Source organism: Cherax quadricarinatus, chromosome 44 (genome assembly GCF_038502225.1).
Source record: "Cherax quadricarinatus isolate ZL_2023a chromosome 44, ASM3850222v1, whole genome shotgun sequence".
In the NCBI taxonomy this organism is placed as follows: Eukaryota; Metazoa; Arthropoda; class Malacostraca; order Decapoda; family Parastacidae; genus Cherax; species Cherax quadricarinatus.
The window spans coordinates 18,388,347-18,413,550 of record NC_091335.1 but is presented as its reverse complement, the minus strand read 5'-3'; the positions used below and the strand labels follow the sequence as shown (position 1 = coordinate 18,413,550).

Genomic DNA, 25,204 nt, shown 5'->3' with positions numbered 1-25,204 from the left:
TTTTTCTGCAAAATAAGTCACCATGGGCCCCAAGAAAGCTTCTAGCGCCAACCCATCGAGACCAAGGGTGCTAATGACTATTGAAATTAAGGAAATGTGTGCAAAGTGGCTTGAAGTGCAAACCTTTTTTGATGAAAATCACCCTGACACAGCTACTGCAAGCCATGTTGGCAACCTGTACACTGACAATGTTGTGAACCACTTTAGGAAAGTCATAAAGGAACGAGAGGTACAGGCCTCTATGGACAGATATGTTGTGCGACAGAAGTCCAGTGACTCTCAAGCTGGTCCTAGTGGCATTAAAAGAAGAAGGGAAGTAACCCCAGAAAAGGACTTGCTACCTCAAGTCCTAATGGAGGGGGATTCCCCTTCTAAACATTCAAAACTTCGACACTCTCCCCTCCTCCCATTCCATCAATCATCACCAGATCTTCATTAAAGGTAAGTGTCAATTACTCTATTGTGATTATTCTATTGTTGTTATTGTTATTGTAATTATTATATTGCATTAAACTTAATATATCATGTGGTAAAAGTTTTTTTTTCATACTTTTGGGTGTCTTGCACGGATTAATTTGATTTCCATTATTTCTTATGGGGAAAATTGATTCGCTTTCCGATAATTTTGGTTTATGATGAGCTCTCAGGAACGGATTAATATCATGAACCGGGGGTTCACTGTATTTACTTAAGTAAGTGGTTGACTCTACTTTTAATTTCAGACTATCCAAAACATACTGTGCAGTCAAAAGATTAATTGTAGTGAGTTTGGTATACAGTACCCAAAGCTTAGTAAATATTAACACAACCTTTGTTTCACTAAAATATACATGCTTTAAAGTTTAGGTCAATCCAGTGATATTCTCAGGTTATCATATAAAAGAAAATGGAAATCAAATGAAGAAAAAGTTTTCTTATTGAAATACCCGAGCCACTCTGGCTGTCCCATCTGAGCAGACATAATTACAATAATGTCATTAATGACATTCTTAGGAAAAGAAAAATTGCCAAACGTTACTGCTGGATCCAAGAATGTACACAAACCTGCCTGCAAGACTACATGTGAAAAAAAAAAATGGAAGAGAATCTCTTCCATGGCAATGAGGACCAACAATTATAAAATTCAATGGGAAAAAATTCCAAAACTTAAACATTTTGAGATCTACTCTACCTTAAAATTGCTGCTCTGTAGCCAAGGAACAAGTCCATCAATAAAGTGCCCAATGTCATCACATTCAATACTATTGGATGGAAGTTCTAAATAATTGATGATGTCCGTCCCCAAAGCAATCTTCTTGCGGGTATCCGAGGTTCCCAGCAAAGGGGTGAACTGATCCAGTTGTGACATCTTGATTATTTATTATTACTTTTAAAATACTACCAAAACAGATTAGCTACTGTATTATCACTCGATCACTAAAATTTCGCATGTGCTATGTAGCAGATGTCGTCACACTAACATGATTAGCACCAAACACCAATGTTTAGCCCTGACACTGGGCTGCTTCCCAACTTGATTCAGCAACAGCTGTAATCTCAGTTCCTTGTGTTTAGAGCCAAAATCCTGAAAGAGAGAAGCAAGACATTAAGTAAACAGGTAAGTAAATAAGTAAAGAACACAGAAATATCACAGACAGCAGGATTCCAACCCACTTTGGACACTGTCTACAAGTGTGGCTTAGCTACAGATGCCTGAAAACGTTAGGTAGCCTGCTTGACCATGCCGGACATACCAGTGACCCTCAAGCATGGTCTCCAGTATTTCATTCTCTCTCTCTCAATATGTTCTGGCCCAACAAGCAATATTATACTCAATGCACATTGCAGAAACATGTATATACAAAGAAGTATCACAGCCAGCAGGATTCAAACCCACATCAGATGCTGTCCAAGAGTGAGGCTTTGCTCCCAATGAGATGCCTTACACCATTCAGCTAAAGATGCTTCAAAACGTTAGGTAGTGTGCTTAACTGCAAGCCTGTAAGAGTGATGAACATGCACATGTGACTACTTCCTTTCCTAGATGTGTACGTCCATTGCTTGACGACAGTCTTTTCTTTTTCCATTTATCGCAAGCCAAGACACAGAGGCATGTACATTCACTACTTTACTTACCATGCTCCCACTGTCAAGAAAAGTGTTCTTATTTCTTTCTCCATGCCCTCTGCATTTCTGACCCCTTAGTTTCTTGACTCAGAAATTTCAACTCCTTGCAAGCTCGTTCTCTCACCTTGGCTACCCTATAATTTTCATAAATTCTGCCTACTCACATGCTAGATAGACCTCCTCCTCTCCTAAACATTCTACTCCTGTGAAAGCTGTTTTTTACTTTCCCTATACAGTATTTCCAGTCTCCTAAATCTTAACTACTCCCTCCATTCCTTAGACATCAAACTTACTTTGTCAAACTAATACCCTCTATAGTAAACTAGTTCATACCTCTCCTGCTACTGATACTTCTGGAGTCTACTCCATTTACTACTCCTGTTGTCCTCTCCAATACTTTGGAGAAACTGGCCACACACTGACAGATTTAAAGAACACAAAAGAAGTGCTAAACCTCTGACATTAATAATGCTCTTATCTGTCCAACCTTCACAGATGCTGTCTTGTTGAAGTACCCCTTTTACACAATTTTCCTAATACAAATCTTAGTCCTGGCTTTGCCTCTGTAGATGCCTTCTTTTCTTATTACATACATTGTCAAATGCTCCAAACCTCAGAACACTCGTGACGTGACCTGATCTTTATCTCCTTACCTCACCATCTCCTTTCCTATATTTTCCTAGCCTTTCCTTTCTTCTACCTAGGTGTGTTCTCTCCTACAAGTTTTCCCCTGGGTTTGTGTCATACCCTAATAGGTCCTTAGCTCTCCTGCAGTACTCCCGTTTTTTGTTTCTTGTTTATAGATTACCTCCACTACTACTATTACTATTGCTTTGCTAACTCTCCATTCTCTAACTCTTGCCACTTATGCCACTGCAGCACTACTGATACTACTAAAGGTTGGCCATCACTAATCTAGCAAACAGTAATCCGGTTCCATCAGTAATCCGGCACTAATTTCAGCTAGCATAATTTCAAATTTCTGTAGTCACAACACCAACCTGCCGCTACTGTTTGGTGGCACTACTTGCTGCTTAACCCTTAAACTGTCCAAGCAGATCTACATTCACATGCGTAGTGCTCCAAAAGTACATTTACGTTTTTTTTTCAACAAGTTGGCCGTCTCCCACCGAGGCAGGGTGACCCAAAAAAGAAAGAAAATCCCCAAAAAGAAAATGCTTTCATCATCATTCAACACTTTCACCACACTCACACATAATCACTGTTTTTGCAGAGGTGCTCAGAATACAACAGTTTAGAAGCATATACGTATAAAGATACACAACATATCCCTCCAAACTGCCAATATCCCAAACCCCTCCTTTAAAGTGCTGGCATTGTACTTCCCATTTCCAGGACTCAAGTCCGACTATATGAAAATAACCGGTTTCCCTGAATCCCTTCACTAAATATTACCCTGCTCACACTCCAACAGATCGTCAGGTCCCAAGTACCATTCGTCTCCATTCACTCCTATCTAACACGCTCACGCACGCTTGCTTTCGTCCCGAACGTGTCCATGCAGCTGGAGCGCGGCCTGAGCGGGCCCAGCCACTCCAAGACTCGGTGTGCCAATGTTTACAAGCCGTTGTGGTTGATTCCACGTGTACCTGCGATATATTTCGTATTATTCGTGGTTTTAGTGCTTGCAATCGCTAAATAAGCCACCATGGGCCCCAAGAAAGCCTCTAGTGCTAACCCTGTGGTAAAAAGGGCGAGAAATACTATCAAAATACTATCGTACCACGGTCAGCTGCTGCTGTACTACTGTGAGCTGTTGCTGCACCACCATCAGCTACTGCTGCACCATGCTCAGCTGTACTACTTGAAGATGTGGAGAGACTATTGTTGGTGGGGCTGATCGAAAATACCGAGAAACAATTAACCGCAGAGGGTTAGCCACCCAAGATAACCCAAAAAAGTCAGTGTATCGAGGACTAACTTATTTCCAGTGGGGTTCTTAATCTTGTCCCCTAGGATGCAACCCACACCAGTCGACTAACACCCAGGTGAACAGGAAAAAATGCCTGGAACTACTGCTCATATTGGTGAATTTAAGGCCAGCAAAGGTTGGTTTGAGAGATTTAAGAATTGTAGTGGCATACAGTGTGATAAGGCAAGGCAAAGCTGAAAAATTCCTACACCAACAAGTGTTTAATTGTGATGAAATGGCCTGTTCTGGAAGAAAATGCCAAACAGGACCTACATTACTCATTACTCAGGAGGAAAAGGCACTCCCAGGACACAAGCCTATGAAAGACTTAACTCTCATGTTTTGTTGTAATGCTAGTGGGGATTGCGAAGTGAAGCCTTTACTCGTGTATCACTGTGAAAATCCCAGTGTTCAAGAAAAACAGTGTCTCATACAATAATACTTTTCAATAAAGGTGTCATTTTAGTATGTATTTATGTATGTATTGGGCATGTTTCATTGTTTTCTGTGTAAGGAAATGTATATTTCATGTAGAAAAAATTATCATATTTTAATACTTTTGGCAGTCTAGAACGGTTTAATTAGATTTCCATTATTTCTTAAGGGGAAAATTAATTTGACTAACAGCTAATTCGACTAAAAACTAGCTCTCTGGAAGGGATTAAAGCTGTTCGTCGAGGGTCCACCGTATAGTGAATCTAGCTGATTGGTGCTTTATGCGTATTAATTTGGATATGCAATGGAGACAGTTGTACAGTGGGACCTCTACTTACGAGTTTAATCAGTTCCGTGATCATGCTCGCATCTGGATTTGCTCATTTGCAGTCAATTTTCCTCATTTAAATTAATCGAAATGCAATTAATCCATTCCCGGCCAATCAAAATCATATTTATTTCTGTAATATATCTTCCATTCTATCAACTGAGACCAAAAAAAAAAAAAAACAGAATACAACCATAAAAACCATACAAAAATACTGCTAAGGGGCAGCTAATGGCTGAGATGTGAACTCCATTATTTATGGTCCGATTTCTTTCATTTTTGGTGTACATTAACCCGTAAATGGTTCAAGCAGATCTACATTCACATGTGTAGTGCTCCAAAAGTAGATCTACGTTTTTTTGACATTTTCAATAACAAAAAAAAAAAAAAAAAAAAAAAAAGTAGATCAAAGTTTTTTTACACATTTTCAAATGTAAAAAAAAAAAATGACAATCTACTTTTTTTACATACTATCAAATGTTGAAAAACCTTATATGTACGTTTGGACCGTTTACGGGTTAAGAGGCATCATACATTGCCCAAGTTTCAATGAGACTGTCCAACAAATAAGTGAGATCCAATTCCCTAGATCAAGAGCAAAAGCCCCACACCAGCATCAAGGAACCTCCCTTGAGGCCCACTCGCATCTGGAAATTTTGCTCGCGTATGGAAGCAAAAAATCGACCGAGCAACTGCTCGTATCTAGAAAAACTCACACGTGGATGCACTCGTAAGCAGAGGTTCCATTGTACACATATTATGGATAAAAAGGATTAAAACTATTTTTTTTTTAACAAATTTTAATGTAATACAGTCCAGTACATAACACCCTAACTTAATCTAACCTGAAATTACATGTATTCCTTTTCCTCACATAGCTAGGTTATGCGAGGTTAGGTTTGTCTGTTTACCAAAATAAGCCTTTTCCCATTTTCCCATCAGCCTAATACAAATGTCTCCAGTGCACACCCCTTTAATGTTGGAGAATTTACGTAAATCATATTTAACCCTTTCAGGGTTTCGGACGTACTAGTACGGCTTACGCCCCAGGGTTTTTGACGTACTGGTACACCTAAATTCTATCGCCCTCAAATCTAGTGAGAGAAAGCTGGTAGGCCTACATATGAAAGAATGGGTCTATGTGGTCAGTGTGCACAGTATAAAAAAAAATCCTGCAGCACACAGTGCGTAATGAGAAAAAAAATCTTTGACCGTGTTTTTGGATTAAAACAGCGACTTTGCACTGTATTTTCGTATGGTATTTATTGTTGGATTCTAGCTTTCCTGGTCTCATTTTATAGAATGGAAGACATATTACAGAAATTGAGATGATTTTGACTGGTTTTACAATGAAAAGTACCTTGAAATTGAGCTCAAAGTAGCAGAAATGTTCGATTTTTACCAAAGTTCAAAAGTAAACAAATCATGCTATGCGTCCAATACACGTCAACTGGGGAGTCTAATAGTCTTTCACAAGTGCGCTGATATTATCTATACCATTTCTACACTAATGCGGTAGTCTGCATAACAGTAAATCCTATTTTTTTGTGAGAATAAAAATTCAAAGTGGAAAGCAAAAGAATGTAAGAGGAGCGTGGGGACGTGACTAATGAACAGAGGAAATGTTATTTTAGTGCCAGGAATGTCTTTCTTGTTTATTCTGGACCCTATTCGGAAATTGGCATCTTTTGAAATTTGTGTGAAATTGGCAAAATTGCTAAATTCTGACCACTGTATTGGATAGTTGAAATCGGGAAATGAGTGGTTTCTTGTACTCATTCGATAGAAAAAATAAGAGTTCTAGCGTAATAGTTATGATTTTTGTCGACTAGTACACTGGAATTGGCCGAAATAGGGCTCAAATTGGGCAAAATCGCTGATGCGTAAACATCGTCAAGACCGCTAACTTCGCGAGAGCATAATTCCGTAAGTTTTTCATCAAATTTCATACTTTTGGTGTCATTATGATCGGGAAAAGATTCTCTATCTTTTCATAAAATAATTTTTTTTTTAAATTTGGGCGACCCTGAGAACAAGTCTGGGAGAGGGCCTGTCGACCCTGAAAGGGTTAAGCTGAATGAAATCTGTGCAGCTAGACTCAATACCGGCAGGGACAGCAACAACATTTATAACAGAACAAGACTACAGTGAGGTATATTGGTTACCACCTCATTCCAGGATGTATACTGCAGTTATAATACATAGAAAGAATGCTATTCTATAAGATGATGGATAGAGTACAATCAGGGATATTATTCTGTGATTGGATGAGTGAACTGCATAATCTTCTAGATGTAGGACACAATACATTGTGATTAAAATAAAACAAGCTAACAGAAATTGGTGTACAGTGAGTGGACTTGAGCCAAGCCACGTAGGGATAACTAGCAATGAAAGGGCAGATGAAAGGAAGCAAGAACATTGGGAATGGAAAAAAGGCCCCCCTCCTTACACAGTAACAAATTTGTTCATTGATATGGCAGATCATGCAACACAGACAGCAGAAGCACTGAAGTATAATGAAACCAAGAGAGATCAAACCATCATGAACTGGATGTAAAGTTACAATAAATAATGCATGGCTGAGGCTGGGCTAAGCTGGTTAATAATGGTGTGTACAAGAATAGACATATGTACAACACTACAAACACTAGGTGGAAAAAACCAATATGTTATGTATGCAACATTGTGGTTATTCTTACACACTTATTATTCCACTGCCAGAAATGAAAATTTCAGAAGGATGGTTTGTGTTTATACACAGACAAAACATTCCATGGGGAAGAGTAATATCAGATAAATTCCCAATGAACCCAATTACTGTACTGATTTCTTACGAAGTAGTGTGGTGTTATATGCATTATAAAGGGGCTAAAATACAAATCAAAGGATGGGAAGAGAACTTTGGAAAGCAGATACTGATTTGTATGTTAGAATAGCAGAAATGGTGAGGATAGTAGTTTTGGTAGACACTCAACTGCTATGTTCAAAAGTGAAGAAACTGACAGAGTAATAGTGTTAATAACCATCACAGTTACAGAACCTAAAGCAGATGAAACATCTAAAGGCATCAAATATTCTAAATATTTAAAAACAATACTCAACATTTAAATCTGATAGTGCAATGCTGCAGTCCTAATTAAAACTGATCAACACTAATAAATATTTCACAACTAAGGGTGACTTATATTAATCAACAAATACGTTCATGTTAATGAGAATTTAACAAGACACTACAATTATCAATCACTACAAATACAAGTTTTTATTTCTTTATGTGGTACAAAATAATGTAGTTGACATGTAATGAAACAATGATATGCACAAAAGAAAGCCACTAATATATGATGCATTTCAAGAAAACTAATCCTAACACTTAAAGACTACTTATGATTTAGACAGATTATTAAGTAGGATTTCTTATATAGTTAACTACAATCGTATATTCAATAAGAAAGGTAGCTAATAAACAAATCAATTTTGAAGTTTCTTTAGCTTAATGTTTTGATTAAATAAGGTTCAATAAGGCTACAATTAACCAAGACAATACTAAAGATACTTATTCCCTAAGATAAAACACCAAACTATCAGTGTATTTAGGAAGTTATAACTGTAGATGAACACACCCTGTCAATACTGAAAGAAATTCACTTGTACTATCGCAACACCTCGGAATATTAATAAACCATGCAATCACATTATCGTAAGCTATCATCATAATTATGTAATTACTTATTTACCCCCTTAACTAATATTATTTTGTTTTTCCTCACTTTCACTCTAAACGAGAAACTTTTCCACGCCCTTCCTTAAAACTTTTTTATACTTAAACATGCCGTTTATCTTTACAACCTCGTAGAGCGCTGATATACTTACTTCACTTGTATATAACAAATAATCTAATATCTGTAAGGTCTATTACAAAATACAGCACTAGTTTTAAGATGTTTTCCAACATCGTCTGCCCAACCCTCGTTGACTCATCAACCTCTTAAGATTTTCACTCAAAGAGCTTGTTTACGCCCAATCTTTCCACACATAATAAAACCTTACCTAATAAAACGTTTTCTATGATATTTTCATCATGTTCCACTCTGAAATCATCTCTATATCAGCACTTTTGCAAGCATTTGTTCAATCCCATAAACGATCTCCGCCATAACAAAAATAAACTGAACCATCAGCTTGAGCAACACCTGTGTGGTGGGCGGCCAGCATAGATGGCGCCACACACAACAAAAGACAACTATAACACTTCTTAAACCTTTGTATTTACACTTAATTTATTCTCGTACACCCATAATATTGATGTAGATCTGTAGTTAAACATGATTTAACCATTAAATTCACATAGCGCAATGTGTGCAATACATTTGAAAACTTTCCACATGACTATCGTCTGAGCCTTGAATCCCTATATTTAGGCCTGGATAGTTTCTGATTCTTTATCATATTACTTAGAAAAGAGTTAAGTTGTAATGTGATGTTCACTGACCATATATTGTCAGCCCAAACTCTGACGTCAGAATCTGCAAGATGCATCTGCAGCGGCCAGGATAAATTAAAGCTGTATATTAACTAAATAATATATGTAATTCCAACATTATTTGAAAGAAAAGTAATTGAAATAAAGCTGTATTGTCCAAAGAAATAAACCTCACTAGCCGCAATCGTCATCATCCAGCAACAGGAAATTTGCATTTCCCGCCCACACGATAAGTCACAATGTCACAGCTTTATATATGGTAATTTTTTAGTACCATCATTTGCAAAGTGATGCAAATAAGAATAAGTTTATTAAAATTAATTGATATATATATATATAAGCTAATTCAACCTAATAGATATATTTGCTGTGCCGTCAAAAAATTATTCACATTGCAGCACAAGCTGCTGGTGCTGCAGCCGCTGCCGCAGCCGCTGCCGGCGCCGCAGCTGCCGCTGCCTCTGCTGCTCTTTCTCTTTAGGTATTGGTGTTATATCCATGAAATGACTTCCAAAGGGGCTAGTGTTTTCTTTGAGGAATGTGGTTTTCTTTCACTGGATGTAACTTCCAGCAGGACTGGGGTTTTCTTACATAACATGTAAATTCCAGCAGAACTGCAGGTTTTTCTTACAGAGTAAGACTTCCAGCAGGACTGGAGTTATCTTACCGTGTAAGACTGTGAGAAGGACTAGAGGCATTTTTACATATAATTTGAATTCTGGCTAACAGGCCCTGATCCACCATGAGGCCTGGTCACAGACCGGGCAGCGGGGGCGTTGACCCCCGGAACTCTCTCTCCAGGTATACACTTTCTAGAAGAAACTGTGAATGACGTTTCAGTTCCTTCTGGATCATTAAGTCACAGCTTGGTAAGAATGGTCCAGGACGGTCCGAAACGTCGTCTGTTTCCTTTCCATTATTTAATCGTTCCAGCCAACAGTGTTGTGAGTTATTCTTTATTGTTACACATACCTGGAGGTGGAGGGTGTCTCAGGGGTCAACGCCCCCGAGGCCCGGTCCATGACCAGGCCTCGCAGTGGATCAGGGCCTGATCAACTATATATTACAAGGATTCCATTGGAAATAAGTCACTTGTCTGACTTTTTTGGGCTATCCTAGGCAATTTACACGTAAGTTACTATGTATGATAATTATACTTACATAGACCTGCACCTAAACAAACGGTGTCCCGTAGCTCGGCCGGTAAAGTTTATTTAGGTTCAGGTACACATAAATACAATTACACACATTTTCACCCTCGTATCAGACACAGAGATGTAAACCGTAGCTCCGTGTCATCCTTTACAAACGATACTAGAATTTGCATGAGACTGTCTTCCATTGAGGACTTTAAATCTCCAAGTTTTCCAATGGGCAACGGAAAACAATATGATGTTCATTGAGGACAAATTTCAGCTGCTCTGCTATGATAGACTGGAGGAAATAATAGCTAGAAATGAGTATACTACAAACTCGAATCACACAATAGAGCGGAAAAGCAGTGTGAAGGTCATGGGAGTGTTAATGTCAGAGGATCCAACCTTCAAGGATCACAAGTGTCAATATCACATCTGCGAGGAAAATGATAAGATAGATAATGAGAACCTTTAAAACAAGAGATGCCAAGCCATTGGTGATCTTTTTTTTTTTTTAATTACTTGTTCTCTGCAAGCTGGAATACTGCTGTACACTAACAGCTCCATTCAAGGCAAGTGAAATCGCAGATCTAGAGAATGTGCAGAGAACCTTTACTGCACATAAAAGTTCCATCAAACACCTTAATTACTGGGAACGCTTGGAGTCACTTGATTTGTACTCACTGGAGCGCAGGCGAGAAATATACATTATAATCTACACCTGGAAAATCCTTGAGATGTGAATACATCGTGGAAGAGCACAGATAACAATTGCAGAAGGTAAAAGTTCCCCTCGTAGGATCGTAGGGAAACTACAGAATGCTGGAGCGCAGACTGAAGAATTCTTGAGAGCGAAAATAAGTCAGCACAGCATACTGGTCCGGAATTGTTTGGAACTGATCCCAAAATCTTCACTTGAATGCTAGTGGCTTTCTTTTATACTTAATATTTTATTTTGTACAGCAGCACAAAAACAAAGTTTGTTTACATATTTAAATAAAGTTACTTAAACGAGGCTGGAGGAGCTCGCTTTCCGAGCTTCACTTTACTGCTGTTATTGTTCACTTGTAGCATCATGGGCAAACACAAGGACAAGGCAGATGAGCAAGACCTTGATAATAGCCAGGTTATTGAAGGCGAGCAAGGTGAAGTTAGCTATGAAGATAAAGTGAAGTGTGTTAGCATCATAGCACAGCCCATGGCCTCCAAGAAAGTGGCTGGCAGACTCTATAAACTAATCAAGAAATGTGAGTCGTACACGTGTGTTTCTTGCTCACTCGTTAAACATTAACCCTTCTTGGAAGTAAATTTATTTAGGTACAGATAAACATAAGCATAATTATCATACATAGTGTAAATTACCTAGGATAACTCAAAATAGTCAGACTGACTTATTTTATTGAGGTGCCTTGATGCCGGGAAGGACTTGATTCAAGGAATTGGAACTAATCTTAATATATATTTTGGATTTTCACACGGTAGAATTACTTAGCAGGACGTTTACACAGTTCAGTTACTTAGCTATTTTAATTTTAAAGGTTATAATCATGAGTGATTTCTACTGTATCCTACAGCAAGGCTTGAAATATTAAGATACTACAAGGACCCTAATGGAAATAAGTCGCTTCTGACTTTTTTGGGTGGGATTATCCTAAGCCAGGGGTGGGGAACCTGCAGCCTCCTAGGACGTTAAGTGTAACCTTCTGAATGAATTATTTTTCCTGAAGTTATTATATAATGAACTTTTTACAAAATAACTGACACTGCAGTATATCTGATCAAAATTTCTTGAACGCAGCCCTATTAGATTACAGCTAACTTTAATGTGGCCTTCCAACATAAAAGTGTTCTCCACCCCTGGACCTAAGCTGTTACATAATCCTACCCAATGGTTTGAAGTCTTATATTTTCCTACTAGTAAATAAATATATAAATAAATTTTTAATTTTTATTAACACATCGGCCGATTCCCACCTTGGCAGGGTGGCCCAAAAAAGAAAACCTTTCATCATTATTCACTCCATCAGTGTCTTACCAGAGGGGTGCTTTACACTAGTTATAAAACTGCAACATTAACACCCCTCCTTCAGAGAGCAGACACTGTACTTCCCATCTCCAGGACTTAAGTCCAGCCTGCCAGTTTCCCTGAATTATTATTATCACACTGGCCGATTCCCACCAAGGCAGGGTGGCCCGAAAAAGAAAAACTTTCACCATCATTCACTCCATCACTGTCTTGCCAGAAGGGTGCTTTACACTACAGTTTTTAAACTGCAACATTAACACCCCTCCTTCAGAGTGCAGGCACTGTACTTCCCATCTCCAGGACTTAAGTCCGGCCTGCCGGTTTCCCTGAATCCCTTCATAAATGTTACTTTGCTCACACTCCAACAGCACGTCAAGTATTAAAAACCATTTGTCTCCATTCACTCCTATCAAACACGGTCACGCATGCCTGCTGGAAGTCCAAGCCCCTCGCACACAAAACCTCCTTTACCCCCTCCCTCCAACCTTTCCTAGCCCGACCCCTACCCCGCCTTCCTTCCACTACAGACTGATACACTCTTGAAGTCACTGTTTCGCTCCATTCTCTCTACATGTCCGAACCACCTCAACAACCCTTCCTCAGCTCTCTGGACAACAGTTTTGGTAATCCCGCACCTCCTAACTTCCAAACTACGAATTCTCTGCATTATATTCACGCCACACATTGTCCTCAGACATGACATCTCCACTGCCTCCAGCCTTCTCCTCGCTGCAACATTCATCACCCATGCTTCACACCCATATCCCTTCATAAATAAATATGTAATGTAAATATGTAAGTAAGCACAGTATACGTATAAATAAATAAGGATACAAGTATTTAAGTACGTATATGTACATGCGTATGTGGTGTAAAATTATTAAATTTCACTTTTGTAAGCTTTGTTTGGAAGATTTATACCACTTTTAATAGAAATTAAATTTAAATGCCTTTCACATTCATGTTAAACAATACAAAGTGCAGTTTTATAATGTCAGAATTTACATGTTGAGTTATTGACTTATTTTATCTGCAGGATAACTGTCAGTATTAAACAGGCACCTGTATGAATTTTTAATGAGATAAAGTATTTTTATTGTAAAAGTGATCCTTTTGAATGTAATTGTACAGTCTTAAATATATGTCTGTTATTTATTGATATACATGTATTCATAGACTGTAGAGTAAATATAAACATAAAACATTTTATTCCAGCTTCCACTCATAAAACATACCTTGAAGCTAGTGTGAAAGGGGTGCAGAAGTGGCTTAGGAAAGGAATGAAAGGGTAAGTTTGTATCTTTATCTTGATTTCTTTTGGTTTGCAGAAAATATTAAGGTTTAAAATTTATAAATTTATGAACAAGGTATAGTCGTTAGAGGGTATTATTAAGATTCTCATTAATAGAAATATAATGATCATGTCTGAGTCCATCTTACATATCTTAATTTTTGCTAGTAATGATTCGGTATATGAATTCACAGAATCACTACAGTTATACAGTGGTACCTTGGGATACGAACTTAATTTGTTCCAGAAGGCTGTTTGAGTGCCGATACCAAATGAATTTGTTCCCATAAGGAATAATGTAAATTAGATTAATCCGTTTCAGACCCCCATAAAATACACTTACAAAAGCACTTGTACATAAATAAATTTATATAATTGTTCGAGTTTAGAGCTGTTCGTATTGCAAGGTACCACTGTATAAGTGTTTAAATGACAAGCAGTAATTTTTGAGTATATACACTCTTATCTATATTCAGTGATGTGATTAACAAAAATTGTCAATAAGTAAACAATCTTTTATACTTGGCTTCATATTCTTTACAAATGTTACAGTATATGCATTTTTAGACCCAAACAAGGGTCTAATAATAGCCAAGATGAAATAGCATATTGCCAACAGCTGTAATACTCATTGAAACACGGAAATTAGTCACACTTACTGTATTGGATTATCCTAGGTTAAATCTACATAGTTTATTGTTTTCCTGAGTTACACTGTTAATAATTATGAAATTGTGATAAATTTGGAATACGATATCTTCTTACCAATTCCACTCCCAGTTTGCTGGTTGGGAAGCTGGTGGCAGAACTGATCCTGGTTTCATTGTTTACTTATGCTAGTTAGGCAGTGTTAGCCATGATGCACTGCATGGACCTGTCTGGTCTTAGATTTTTTAAAGACATCAAGAGGTAGGAGACCCAAACAGTTGTACTGAGGTAAAAAAAATATTGGCAGATGGCACATTTAAAAGCTTGAAAAAATTTGGCATACTAGTACATTGGATGTAGTCATCACTTGTGTATTAGTACAGTACTTTGGTTACAGTTAAAAGGTTTGTTAGTTTGGTTAACCCTTTCAGGGTCCGTCCCGTAGATCTACGGCTTTATGGTGAGTGTCCAAACCGTAGATCTACGCCATGAGCTCAGCTCACTCTGATAAACTGTGAGTGGTACATTTGGGCCTAGATATGAGAGAATACATCTATGTGGTATGTGTGCACCACATAAAACAGATCCTGCAGCACACTGTGTATAATGAGAGAAAAAAAATGAAATCATGATTTTTCGATTAAAACAGCAACTTTGCAGTGTTTTTTCGTATGTTTTTTATAGTTGTATTTGCGATTTCTTGGTCTCATTTGATAGAATGGAAGACATATTACAGAAATAGAGATGATTTTGATTGGTTTTAGCACTGGAAATGGCTTGAAACTGAGCTCAAAGTAGCGGAAATGTTAAATTTTTGCCGATATTCAAGAGTAAACAAACGACCTCACACATCTAATACACGTCAGCTGGTGGGTCTAATATACATTCACAAATATGGTGATGATATTTATACAATTATTACAGTATTGAATAACAGTAAATCTTCTATTTTTTGGTGTGAATAAAAATTCATTATGTGAATAAAAAATCAAAATGGAATTTATTTGTAAAGCCTCAAAACATAAGTAATGAACAGAGGAAATGTTAGTTTAGTGCCAGGAATGCCTACATTGTTTATTCTGGACCCTATTTTGAAATTGGAATATTTTGAACTTTGTGTTAAATTGGCCAAATTAACAATTTCCGATCACTTTATTTTGTAGTTGAAACAGTTGACTTGGCGATTTCTTGTGCTCAATCGATAGAATAGAAGTAATACTAGTGAAATAGCTAAGAATTTGGTTGATTGGAATAAGGTAATTGGCCTAAAATGGGAGTCAAAGTCGGCAAAATCGCTGATTCGTAAATATCGCTGACACATCAAAATTCGTGAGAGCATAATTTCGTCAATTTTCTACCAAATTTCGTACTTTTTGTTTTATTACCTTCACAAAAAGATTCTCTACGATTTCATAAGAAAAAATAACAAATTTTTTTTTTGAAAATTCTTGGACACTGGTGCGTGACTCCAGATTTGGGCCTTGGACCCTGAAAGGGTTAAAGACCCCTCAACAGGGGCTCTTATGCAAATGAGGAACTCTTGTTCTAAGGATTTGGACCTGCTTCTCTTACTAAGATAGAATCTAAATGCCTTCTATTCTCCCATACTAATACAGTGGACCCCCGGTTAATGATATTTTTTCATTCCAGAAGTATGTTCAGGTGCCAGTACTGACCGAATTTGTTCCCATAAGGAATATTGTGAAATAGATTAGTCCATTTCAGACCCCCAAACATACACGTACAAACGCACTTACATAATTGGTCGCATTGGGAGGTGATCGTTAAGCGGGGGTCCACTGTACATCTAGGAATAAATTTCATGTAAAAATAAATTTTTTATGTAGTAAAGACTTGTCTTGCAGGTTTTAAATTTTGATGGTAGACTTTCATAAAAAAAAAACTCTTTTCAGAATTGTAGTATTTGCTGGAAATGTTTCACCTATTGAAGTAATGTGTCATCTTCCGGCTCTTTGTGAAGACAATCAAGTGCCATACATTTATACTCCATCTAGAGAAGATCTAGGGGCTGCAATGGGAGTCACCCGAGGTGTTCTTTGTGTGTTTGTCCGTGAACATGAGGACTATAAAGAATTGTATAATAAAGCACTTGATGATATCAAAAAGGTTCCAAAAATGTATTAGAGCCTTCTTGTTTAAAGTACTGTGCAGTATTTGAGGATGTTTGTGTTTTAGATAATGTTGCATTAAGGTAAAATGATTTTTATATGAAAATGTGTGTGATAATAAAGGTTTAACTTGAACTTTGTACTGTATGTGAATTTTGTTTTTCCTTTTTAAGTCTTTCTAATCTCACATTATAAATAATCTTCGAGAAATGTTACCCATTTTAATGAGGCAGTTCACAACAGAAGGAAATCCTGAGTGAAGTTTTTGGTAACACAAGCCTTTGTTTCTTAAAATGCGTATTATCACAAGTACTAATTTGACTTGCATGCAAGTGTGTCTGGAAGTTTTTCAGTAATTGCTTTAAGTACAGTAAAGTACTGGGGGCAGTCCTCACATTCCAAATGGTCCAGTGGGTCCTACTAACAAAAAACAATTTTCAGGGTTCAACAGGACAGTGCTTGCCCCCTTCCACATTATTATTATAAAAAAAAAGCGCTAAACCACAAGGGCTATACAGCTTGTCCCTTCCACAGTTTAAATGGGTTTCCTCTAGATTGCAAATTGGGCACATACACCTGCTTGCCTTTTCAACAGGTGTATTTTGAATGAGTTCTCTCTAGATTGAGGATTGGGCACATGCACCTGCTTGCTTCTCTATGCAGCTTGTAGCTTTCATCTGATTCTTGTACCCATTTAAACTGTTCACATATGGCTTTGGTTCCTCTTCAAAAAGGGTCCCTTGATGAGGCAAAGGGGCTCTTGATTCAAGGAATTAGACCTTTAGTTTCCTTCCTTGGATCAAGTCTAATTACTCTCACCCTGCTCCTTCCCTCCTGTCTTCACTCTCATCCGCCCCTCAAGGAAGGTTCCTTGATGTTGGTGAGGGGCTCTTGATTTAGGGAATTGGATCTGTGCTCCAGTTCCCCAAATTAAGCCTGAATGCCTTCCACATCCCCCCCAGGCGCTGTATAATCCTCCGGGTTTAGCGCTTCCCCCTTGATTATAATAATAAATAATTCACTCTCATCCATTTTGCCTTTGGGGATTTTCTCCCTTTAAATTGCTGCTCCTAGGTTGAAGAGAGAGATTGTTGTTTGTCCCATTCTGTTGAGGACCTTGATAGTTGTAGTGTCTGCTGTGGAAAGTGGCATGGAGACATGGTTTTTAGGACTTGATGAGCTATTGGAGTGCAGGCAAGGTAACATTTTGTGAAGGGATTCAGGGGAAACCAGTTAGCAGGGCTTGAGTCCTGGAGGTGGGAAGTACAGTGCCTGCACTCTAAAGGAAGGATGGGGATATTTGCAGTTTGGAAGGGCATCTGAACTGTAGTATCTATGTGCCTCTAGCAAGATAGTGATTAAGTAAATGATGGTTGAAGTATTTATTTTTCAGGTCACCCTGCCTCATTGGGAGACTGCCAGTGTGATAAAAAATAGTGTAAAAGAGCTGGCTCATTACTATCTACAGAACTGGGGTTTAAAATTATCCATAATCCCTGAGTCATTGTGTATGCAGGACAACGAGTCGTTAATAAAACAAATGATACATTTTCCTATATTTTTTCAGTATTGGGTTGAGTGCTTCATTATAATTGTAATAATAGTTGTAATCAGTATTGCTGGTAAAAATGGCATAGTTCATTAATTTTTGAACTTCATACTTTACTGATATTGCCCCTTAAGGGAGCCTCCATGAAGCCAGTGAAGGGCTTTTGATCCAAGGAATTGAACATGCATTCTCCTTCCATGGATCAAACCTGAATGTCTCCCATTCCACACAGGTGCTGTATGACCCCCATAGGTTTAGTGCTCCCCATGAATGTAACTATAATAAAACGAGCTTCAAGTTTTTGCTGCATTGTGACCCCTGCAGGTTTAGCTCTTAATTTGATAATTTGAATTTTTTTTTTTAACACATCGGCCGTTTCCCACCAAGGCAAGGTAACCCAAAATGAAAGAAAGATAGAAAAAAAACTCGTCATTTAACACTTTCACCATCACTCATACATAATCACTGTCTTTACATAGGAGCTCAGACACGACAGCTTAGACGTCCCTCCAAACTGCCAATATCCCAAACCCCTCCTTTAAAGTGCAGGCATTGTACACACTTCCCATTTCCAGGACTCATGTTCGGCTAACTGGTTTCCCTGAATCCCTTCACAAAATATTACCCTGCTCACACTCCAACAGCTCGTCAGGTCCCAAAAACCATTCGTCTCCATTCACTCCTATCTAACATGCTCACGCATCGCTTGCTGGAAGTCCAAGCCCCTTGCCCACAAAACCTCCTTTACCCCCTCCCTCCAACCTTTTCGGAGATGACCCCTACCCCGCCTTCCTTTTACAGATTTATATGTTCTCCAAGTCAATCTACTTCGTTCCATTCTCTCTAAATGACCAAACCACCTCAACAGCCCCTCTTCAGCCCTCTGACTAATAATTTTAACTCCACACCTCCTCACTATGAATTCTCTGCATAATATTTACACCACACATTGCCCTTAGACACATCTCCACTGCCTCCTCACTGCAGCATTTACAACCCATGATTCACACCCATATAAAAGCGTTGGTACCACTATACTCTCTTTGCCTCCATGGGTAACGTTCTTTGTCTCTCCACATGTACCTCAAAGCACTACTCACCATTTTTCCTTCTTTTCTCTGGTTAACCTCATCCTTCATAAACCCATGGGGAATCAAATACAAAATGGGAGTCGACACAGTTACTTTTTGCTGATGAAACTGTGCTTTTGGGAGATTCTAAAGAAAAATTGCAAAGGATAGTGGACAAGTTTGAGAGGGTGTGTAAAGGGAGAAAGTTGAAAGTGAACATAGATATGAGTAAGGTGATGAGGGTATCAAATGATTTAGATAAAGAAAAATTGGATATCACATTGGAGGGAGTATGGAAGAAGTGAATGTATTCATATATTTGGGAGTTGACTTGTCAGCAGATGGGTTTATGAAAGATGAGGCTAACCATAGAGTTGATGAAGAAAAAAAGGTGAGTGGTGCATTGAGGTATCTGTAGAGACAAAAAAACGTTATCCATGGAGGCAAAGAAGGGAATGTACGAGAGTATAGTGGTACCAACACTTTTATATGGGTGTGAAGCATGGGTTGTAAAGGCTGCAGCAAGGAGGAGGCTGGAGGCAGTGGAGATGTCGTGTCTAAGAGCAATGTGTGGTGTAAATATTATGCAGAGAATTTGTAGTGTGGAAACTAGGAGGAGGTGTGAAGTTACTAAAAGTATCAGTTAGAGGGCTGAAGTGGGGTTGTATAGATGGTTTGGTCATTTACAGAGAATGGGACAGTAGAATGACTTGGAGAGTGTATAAATCTGTAGGGCCGTCCTTGAAAAGGTTGGAGGGAGGGGGTAAAGGAGATCTTGTGGACGAGGGGGCTCGGACTTCCAACAACCATGCAAGAGTGTGTTAGATAGGAGTGACTGGAGGCGAATGGTTTTTGGGACCTGATGAGTTGTTGGAGTGTGAGCAGAATAATATTTTGTGAAGGGATTTAGGGAATCTGGTTAGCTGGACTTGAGTCCTGGAAGTGGGAAGTACAATGCCTGCACTTTAAAGAAGGGGTTTGAGATATTGGCAGTTTGGAGGGGCATGTAAACTGTCATATCTGAGTACCTCTGCAAAGACAGTGATTATGTACGAGTGATGGTGAAAGTGTTGAATGATGAAAGTTTTTTCTTTCTTTTTGGGTCACTCTGCCTTGGTGGGAAATGGCCGATATGTTAAAAAAAAAAAAATTAGGAAACGACAAAATCCTAGGCATCTGAAATGTACCAAACTTTGTAATCTAAGTTTTCTCTCATTGGTTAAAATAATGGAATTTCATACTTCTAATAGGCTACATCCCCTTACAGGTTTAGAGTTTGAGTAAAACAACAGGATTGATGAAGGACTTGCAACGAATACTTCAGCTGCTGGGTAAAGCTGAAGCTTTAATTAACCCTTTGAGGGTCGACAGGCCCTCTCCGAAACTCGTTCTCAGGGTCGGCCAAATTTAAACAAAAAAAAATTATTTTCTCTTATGAAAAGATAGAGACTCTTTTCCCGATCATAAAGACACCAAAAGTTTAAAATTTGATAGAAAACTTACGGAATTATGCTCTCGCAAAGTTAGCGGTCTCGGTGATGTTTACGCATCGGTGATTTTGCCCACTTTGAGCCCCATTTTCGGCCAATTTCACTGTACTAGTCGACAAAAAACATGAATATTTCGCTAGAACTCCATTTTTTCTATCGAATGGGTGCAAGAAACCACCCATTTATGAAATTAACTATCCAGTACAGTGGTCAGAATTTAGCAATTTTGCCAATTTCACACAAATTTCAAAAGATGCCAATTTCCGAATAGGGTCCAGAATAAACAAGAAAGACATTCCTGGAACTAAAATGACATTTCCTCTAGTCATTAGTCACGTCTCAAGGCCCCTCTTATATTCTTTTGCTTTCCACTTTGAATTTTTATTCTCACAAAAAATATAAGATTTACTGTTATGCAGACTACTGCATTAGTGTAAAAAATGGTATAAATATTATTGGTGCACTTGTGAAAGAATATTAGACTCACCAGTTGACGTGTATTGCACGCTTGGCACGATTTGTTTACTTTTGAAGTTTGGTAAAAATCGAACATTTCTGCTACTTTGAGCTCAATTTCAAGGCACCTTTCATTGTAAAACCAGTCAAAATCATCTCAATTTCTGTAATATGTCTTCCATTCTATAAAATGAGACCAAGAAAACTAGAATACAACAATAAATACCATACGAAAATACACTGCAAAGTCGCTGATTTATTCCAAAAAAATGGTCAAAGTTTTTTTTTCTCATTATGCACTGTGTGCTGCAGGATTTTTTTTAGACTGTGCACACTGACCACATAGACCCATTCTTTCATATGAAGGCCTACCAGCTTTCTCCCAGTAGATTTGAGGCCGCTAGAATTTATGCGTACTAGTACGTCAAAAACCCCTACGCGTAAGACGTACTAGTACGACCAAAACCCTCAAAGGGTTAAAAGCTCAGCTTTTTTTGTAATGCATGGACCCCTCAAGGGAGGTTCCTTGATGCTGGTGAGGAGCTCTTGATCTAGGGAATTGGATCTGTGCTCCGGTTCCCTGAATTGAATCTGAATACCTACCCCCCCCCCCTACATGCACTTTATAGTCCTATGGGTTTAGCTCTCCCCCATGATTATAATAATGTAATGCATGGAGTAGCATTTAATTAAGATTGCAGTCCTTATTCACTCTGGGGAGGAAATATTTCAGTGACCTGCAACATTAAGAAAAACTTATCCCCAGTTACAAAAAAAAAAAAAAAAAAAAAACTAAAATGTTTCAAATTTTGTATTGCTGTATTGAGCTTTTCAGTTATTTTTCAGGCTCTCACCCGATGAGTTGAAACTGTGATGTTCTACATACATAATACATGTCAAACTATTTTGACATCAAGTAAACAATAATTTATTTAATGCTAATTTATTAACAGATACATTTTACCTATATGCAAGTTGAGGGCACAATTTGTTGCTAGTTTCCTTTTTAACAGTGTTAAAATTTCTTATACATTACAATTTTTTAAATTTAATGCCTAAGAATTTGTTAACTGTTTATTTACAATTTACTTTTAATAAATTTAAACATACAAATAAGGAGGGTACACAATACTCGGTGAAGGGCTCAGTCTAAGAACTGCCATGAATTATCCTTCCCTTCCTTAAATCAAACCTGATTATCTTCCATTTCCCAGGAGCTGTATGACCCCTATGGCTGTAACACTCTCATGAATAATATGAATATATGTATTATAATAATCTAGAATGACAGCTATAACTTTTATATTTGTATTTACCTGAAGATCTCTTCCTTATAATAATTTTTAGGTTACTTTATAAAAACACTATACTTAAAGAGCACTGGAATGAGGAACATTTCACACTAACCATACTATTTACTTAATTTTAATTCCACTTACAAAAGTTTTAAACTATTCCTAAATGAAAACCAAAATATATTCATATCATGGATATGTAAAGAATTTCAACCTTCAGTGATTTTCAGATATAATAGATCAACTATATTCGAAACAAACATCTCTGCTTCTTATGAGATTATTAATACTACCAGTTACTGAGGCTGAAGCTTTAGCGCTGCTACGTTAAAGGAATCGCCTTTATGCTGTGCAATTAAATTAAGTAATTTCAGTTTGTTTTGGTGAGCATTGGATGATTCCAGTTCATACATAGTAGCTAAATTTAACACAATGGCTTCATGGAGAAATCTTTCTGGCTGTGAAAAGACAGCACCTTCCACTAGGTTGATGGCTTTACGAACACGACCAGTGTACATAAAGCACACTCCTAAATTGTTGATCACCTGCAAAACAAAATTAAGGTTAAGTTTTTAAAAAAAGTTACTGAATTACATTACAATTACAATATGTTTAAACTAATTTAGATGATATAGATACCTACAAAGAGCTAGAAAATCCATTTATCCCCAACTCAGGAAATTTTTTAATACTGTAGTTTGATTCACTTTCAAATTAAATTGACCTGACAGATTTCTGTCTCTAGCTTTCATTTTTTGCCTGTTAGAAATAAGTTTTGTTCATAATTTTTAGCACAACCCTAGATTTTACAATTTCTAGTCACTGATGCCATGTCATATTGTAAATCTCATGCCTGCTTTTCACATATCCAAGACTGTTAATCTTGAACTTAAGAATCATACTTTTAGTATGCATCTCATTAACCTATATCACTAAGGCTTAATTTCATCAATCCTTCTTGGGACTTTATTTAACTTTCATTTCATGTGTTTATTTTATTTTTTGCTCTCTTAACCTCCCATTATTCCTTTCATAATATGCTTAACATGTTCACTTTCCTGCCACATTATAAGTTCAAAAAATACTGTATGGCAAAATAAGTTTCCTTGTCTGTCATTTGTACAAGAGCAAATACTGAGGTTTTGAGGAACATGACTGAAGTCAGCTTATCTACACTTTTCAACCATACTGGATTTTACTGTACATGAATTTACATTGATACTGTATATATGAAAAAATTATATATGAGCCTTCTTGCCTGTGCTCCAGATTCTTCATGACTACAGTACTCTTCACACCAACTCCAAGGTTGAGGCCTCAGACTGATTACCTCACCTTTTGGTATACAGTTCTACTGTCTTCCAATTATGTCCTCGAATTTGTATTGATAAAGTCAGTGGATGGTGAAACATCTACAATAAAGATACACAGATGTTGGGCATGTGTCTAATTTTCATCTTGTTGGTACTGTATACCATTCATGTACATTCACTGTATACACTAGTGTATGGTGATATCTAAAGGTAAGGCTTACCAGTCCATTGTTGGGGTTGATTTTGTGGGCTTGTTGCAAAATCTCAGCAGCATCTTTAAATGCATTTTGAGCTATAGAAATATATGCAGAATGCAAAAGGCCTTGAACAGGATCATGATGTGGAGGTGGAGGTGTGTGTTCCAGGTAGTGATTGAATGTGTCCTGAAATAAAATTTGAAAATTATTAAAACAGTAAATATCTTTGGATATACTGTAACTCTAAATACACTAAGTGTACTGTATTATTTTTTTAAAGAATTATATGATGATAGGGACAACATACTTGACTAGTGAAAATTTAGCATGTGTTAATAATCAACGGAACATTTAACCCATAAACGGTCCAAACGTATATACAGTGGTCCCCCGCTTTTCGTAGTTCCCGGCAATCGTAAAATTCGCCAATCATAGAGGTTTTTTTTTTTTTTTTTTTTAAACAAGTCGGCCGTCTCCCACCGAGGCAGGGTGACCCAAAAAAGAAAGAAAATCCCCAAAAAGAAAATACTTTCATCATCATTCAACACTTTCACCACACTCGCACATTATCACTGTTTTTGCAGAGGTGCTCAGAATACAACAGTCTAGAAGCATACACATATAAAGATACACAACATATCCCTCCAAACATAGAGGTATTTTCGTATAAACATGGACTCGCTTTTCATAGGTTGACTCGCGAGTCGTAGTTCGTCCGGGACGCGTACCCACGGCGTGAGCCAGGGCGGCAGCCAGTCTGGCATTGTTTACCAGTGAGCGAAGGTCCCTTCACGTGCTCCAGCGAAATATTTCATAATACAGTGGACCCCCGCATAACGATTACCTCCGAATGTGACCAATTATGTAAGTGTATTTATGTAAGTGCGTTTGTACGTGTATGTTTGGGGGTCTGAAATGGACTAATCTACTTCACAATATTTCTTATGGGAACAAATTCGGTCAGTACTGGCACCTGAACATACTTCTGGAGTGAAAAAATATCGTTAACCGGGGGTCCACTGTATTCCATTTATTTTAGTGCTTGCCAGTACTAAATAAGCTACCATGGCTCCAAAGAAAGCTCCTAGTGCCAAGCCTGTGGTAAAGAAGGTGAGAAATACGAATGAATTTAAGAAAACCATCATTGAACAATATGAAAGTGGTACAAGTGTGGCCGAACTGTCCAGGATGTATAAGAAACCCTACACAACCTTATGTTCCACAGTGGCCAAGAAAAATGAAATAAAGGATGCTGTTGTTGCAAAAGGAGTAACTATGCTGACAAAAATGAGATCACCAGTACTGGAAGAGGTTGA

General features: G+C 37.8%; 3 protein-coding genes across 6 annotated transcripts in view; 1 reads left to right on the top strand and 2 right to left on the bottom strand.

Annotated features, from left to right (window-relative positions):
• The window catches only part of chb (chromosome bows), a 788,037-nt gene extending 779,030 nt beyond the window's left edge, over window positions 1-9,007 (bottom strand). For all 3 annotated transcript variants that reach the window (XM_053789056.2, XM_053789064.2, XM_053789065.2), the window contains exons 1-2: window positions 8,856-9,007; window positions 1,172-1,564 (exon numbers count right to left, since the gene is read on the bottom strand). In XM_053789056.2, the coding sequence (XP_053645031.1) occupies window positions 1,172-1,348 (177 nt within the window). In that variant the 5' untranslated portion in view covers window positions 1,349-1,564; window positions 8,856-9,007. The remainder of the gene's footprint in view (window positions 1-1,171; window positions 1,565-8,855) is intronic.
• A 505-nt stretch (window positions 9,008-9,512) lies between these two features.
• On the top strand, window positions 9,513-16,653 carry NHP2 (NHP2 ribonucleoprotein). Of its 2 annotated transcripts, XM_053789071.2 has the most exons (4): window positions 9,513-9,547; window positions 9,687-9,769; window positions 13,666-13,738; window positions 16,303-16,653. In XM_053789071.2, the coding sequence occupies exons 1-4, from the start codon at window positions 9,528-9,530 to the stop codon at window positions 16,532-16,534; spliced, it is 408 nt and encodes a 135-aa protein (XP_053645046.1). In that variant the 5' UTR covers window positions 9,513-9,527; the 3' UTR covers window positions 16,535-16,653. The 2 variants fall into 2 exon arrangements, with proteins under 2 accessions (XP_053645046.1, XP_053645045.2); XM_053789070.2 differs by lacking the exons at window positions 9,513-9,547; window positions 9,687-9,769 and adding an exon at window positions 11,454-11,671.
• A 5,357-nt stretch (window positions 16,654-22,010) lies between these two features.
• LOC128697422 (protein CASP) overlaps window positions 22,011-25,204 on the bottom strand; it is a 50,572-nt gene continuing 47,378 nt past the window's right edge. Inside the window, exons 8-9 of the mRNA XM_053789068.2 lie at window positions 23,913-24,074; window positions 22,011-22,923 (exon numbers count right to left, since the gene is read on the bottom strand). Of these exons, the coding sequence (XP_053645043.1) occupies window positions 22,675-22,923; window positions 23,913-24,074 (411 nt within the window). The 3' untranslated portion in view covers window positions 22,011-22,674. The remainder of the gene's footprint in view (window positions 22,924-23,912; window positions 24,075-25,204) is intronic.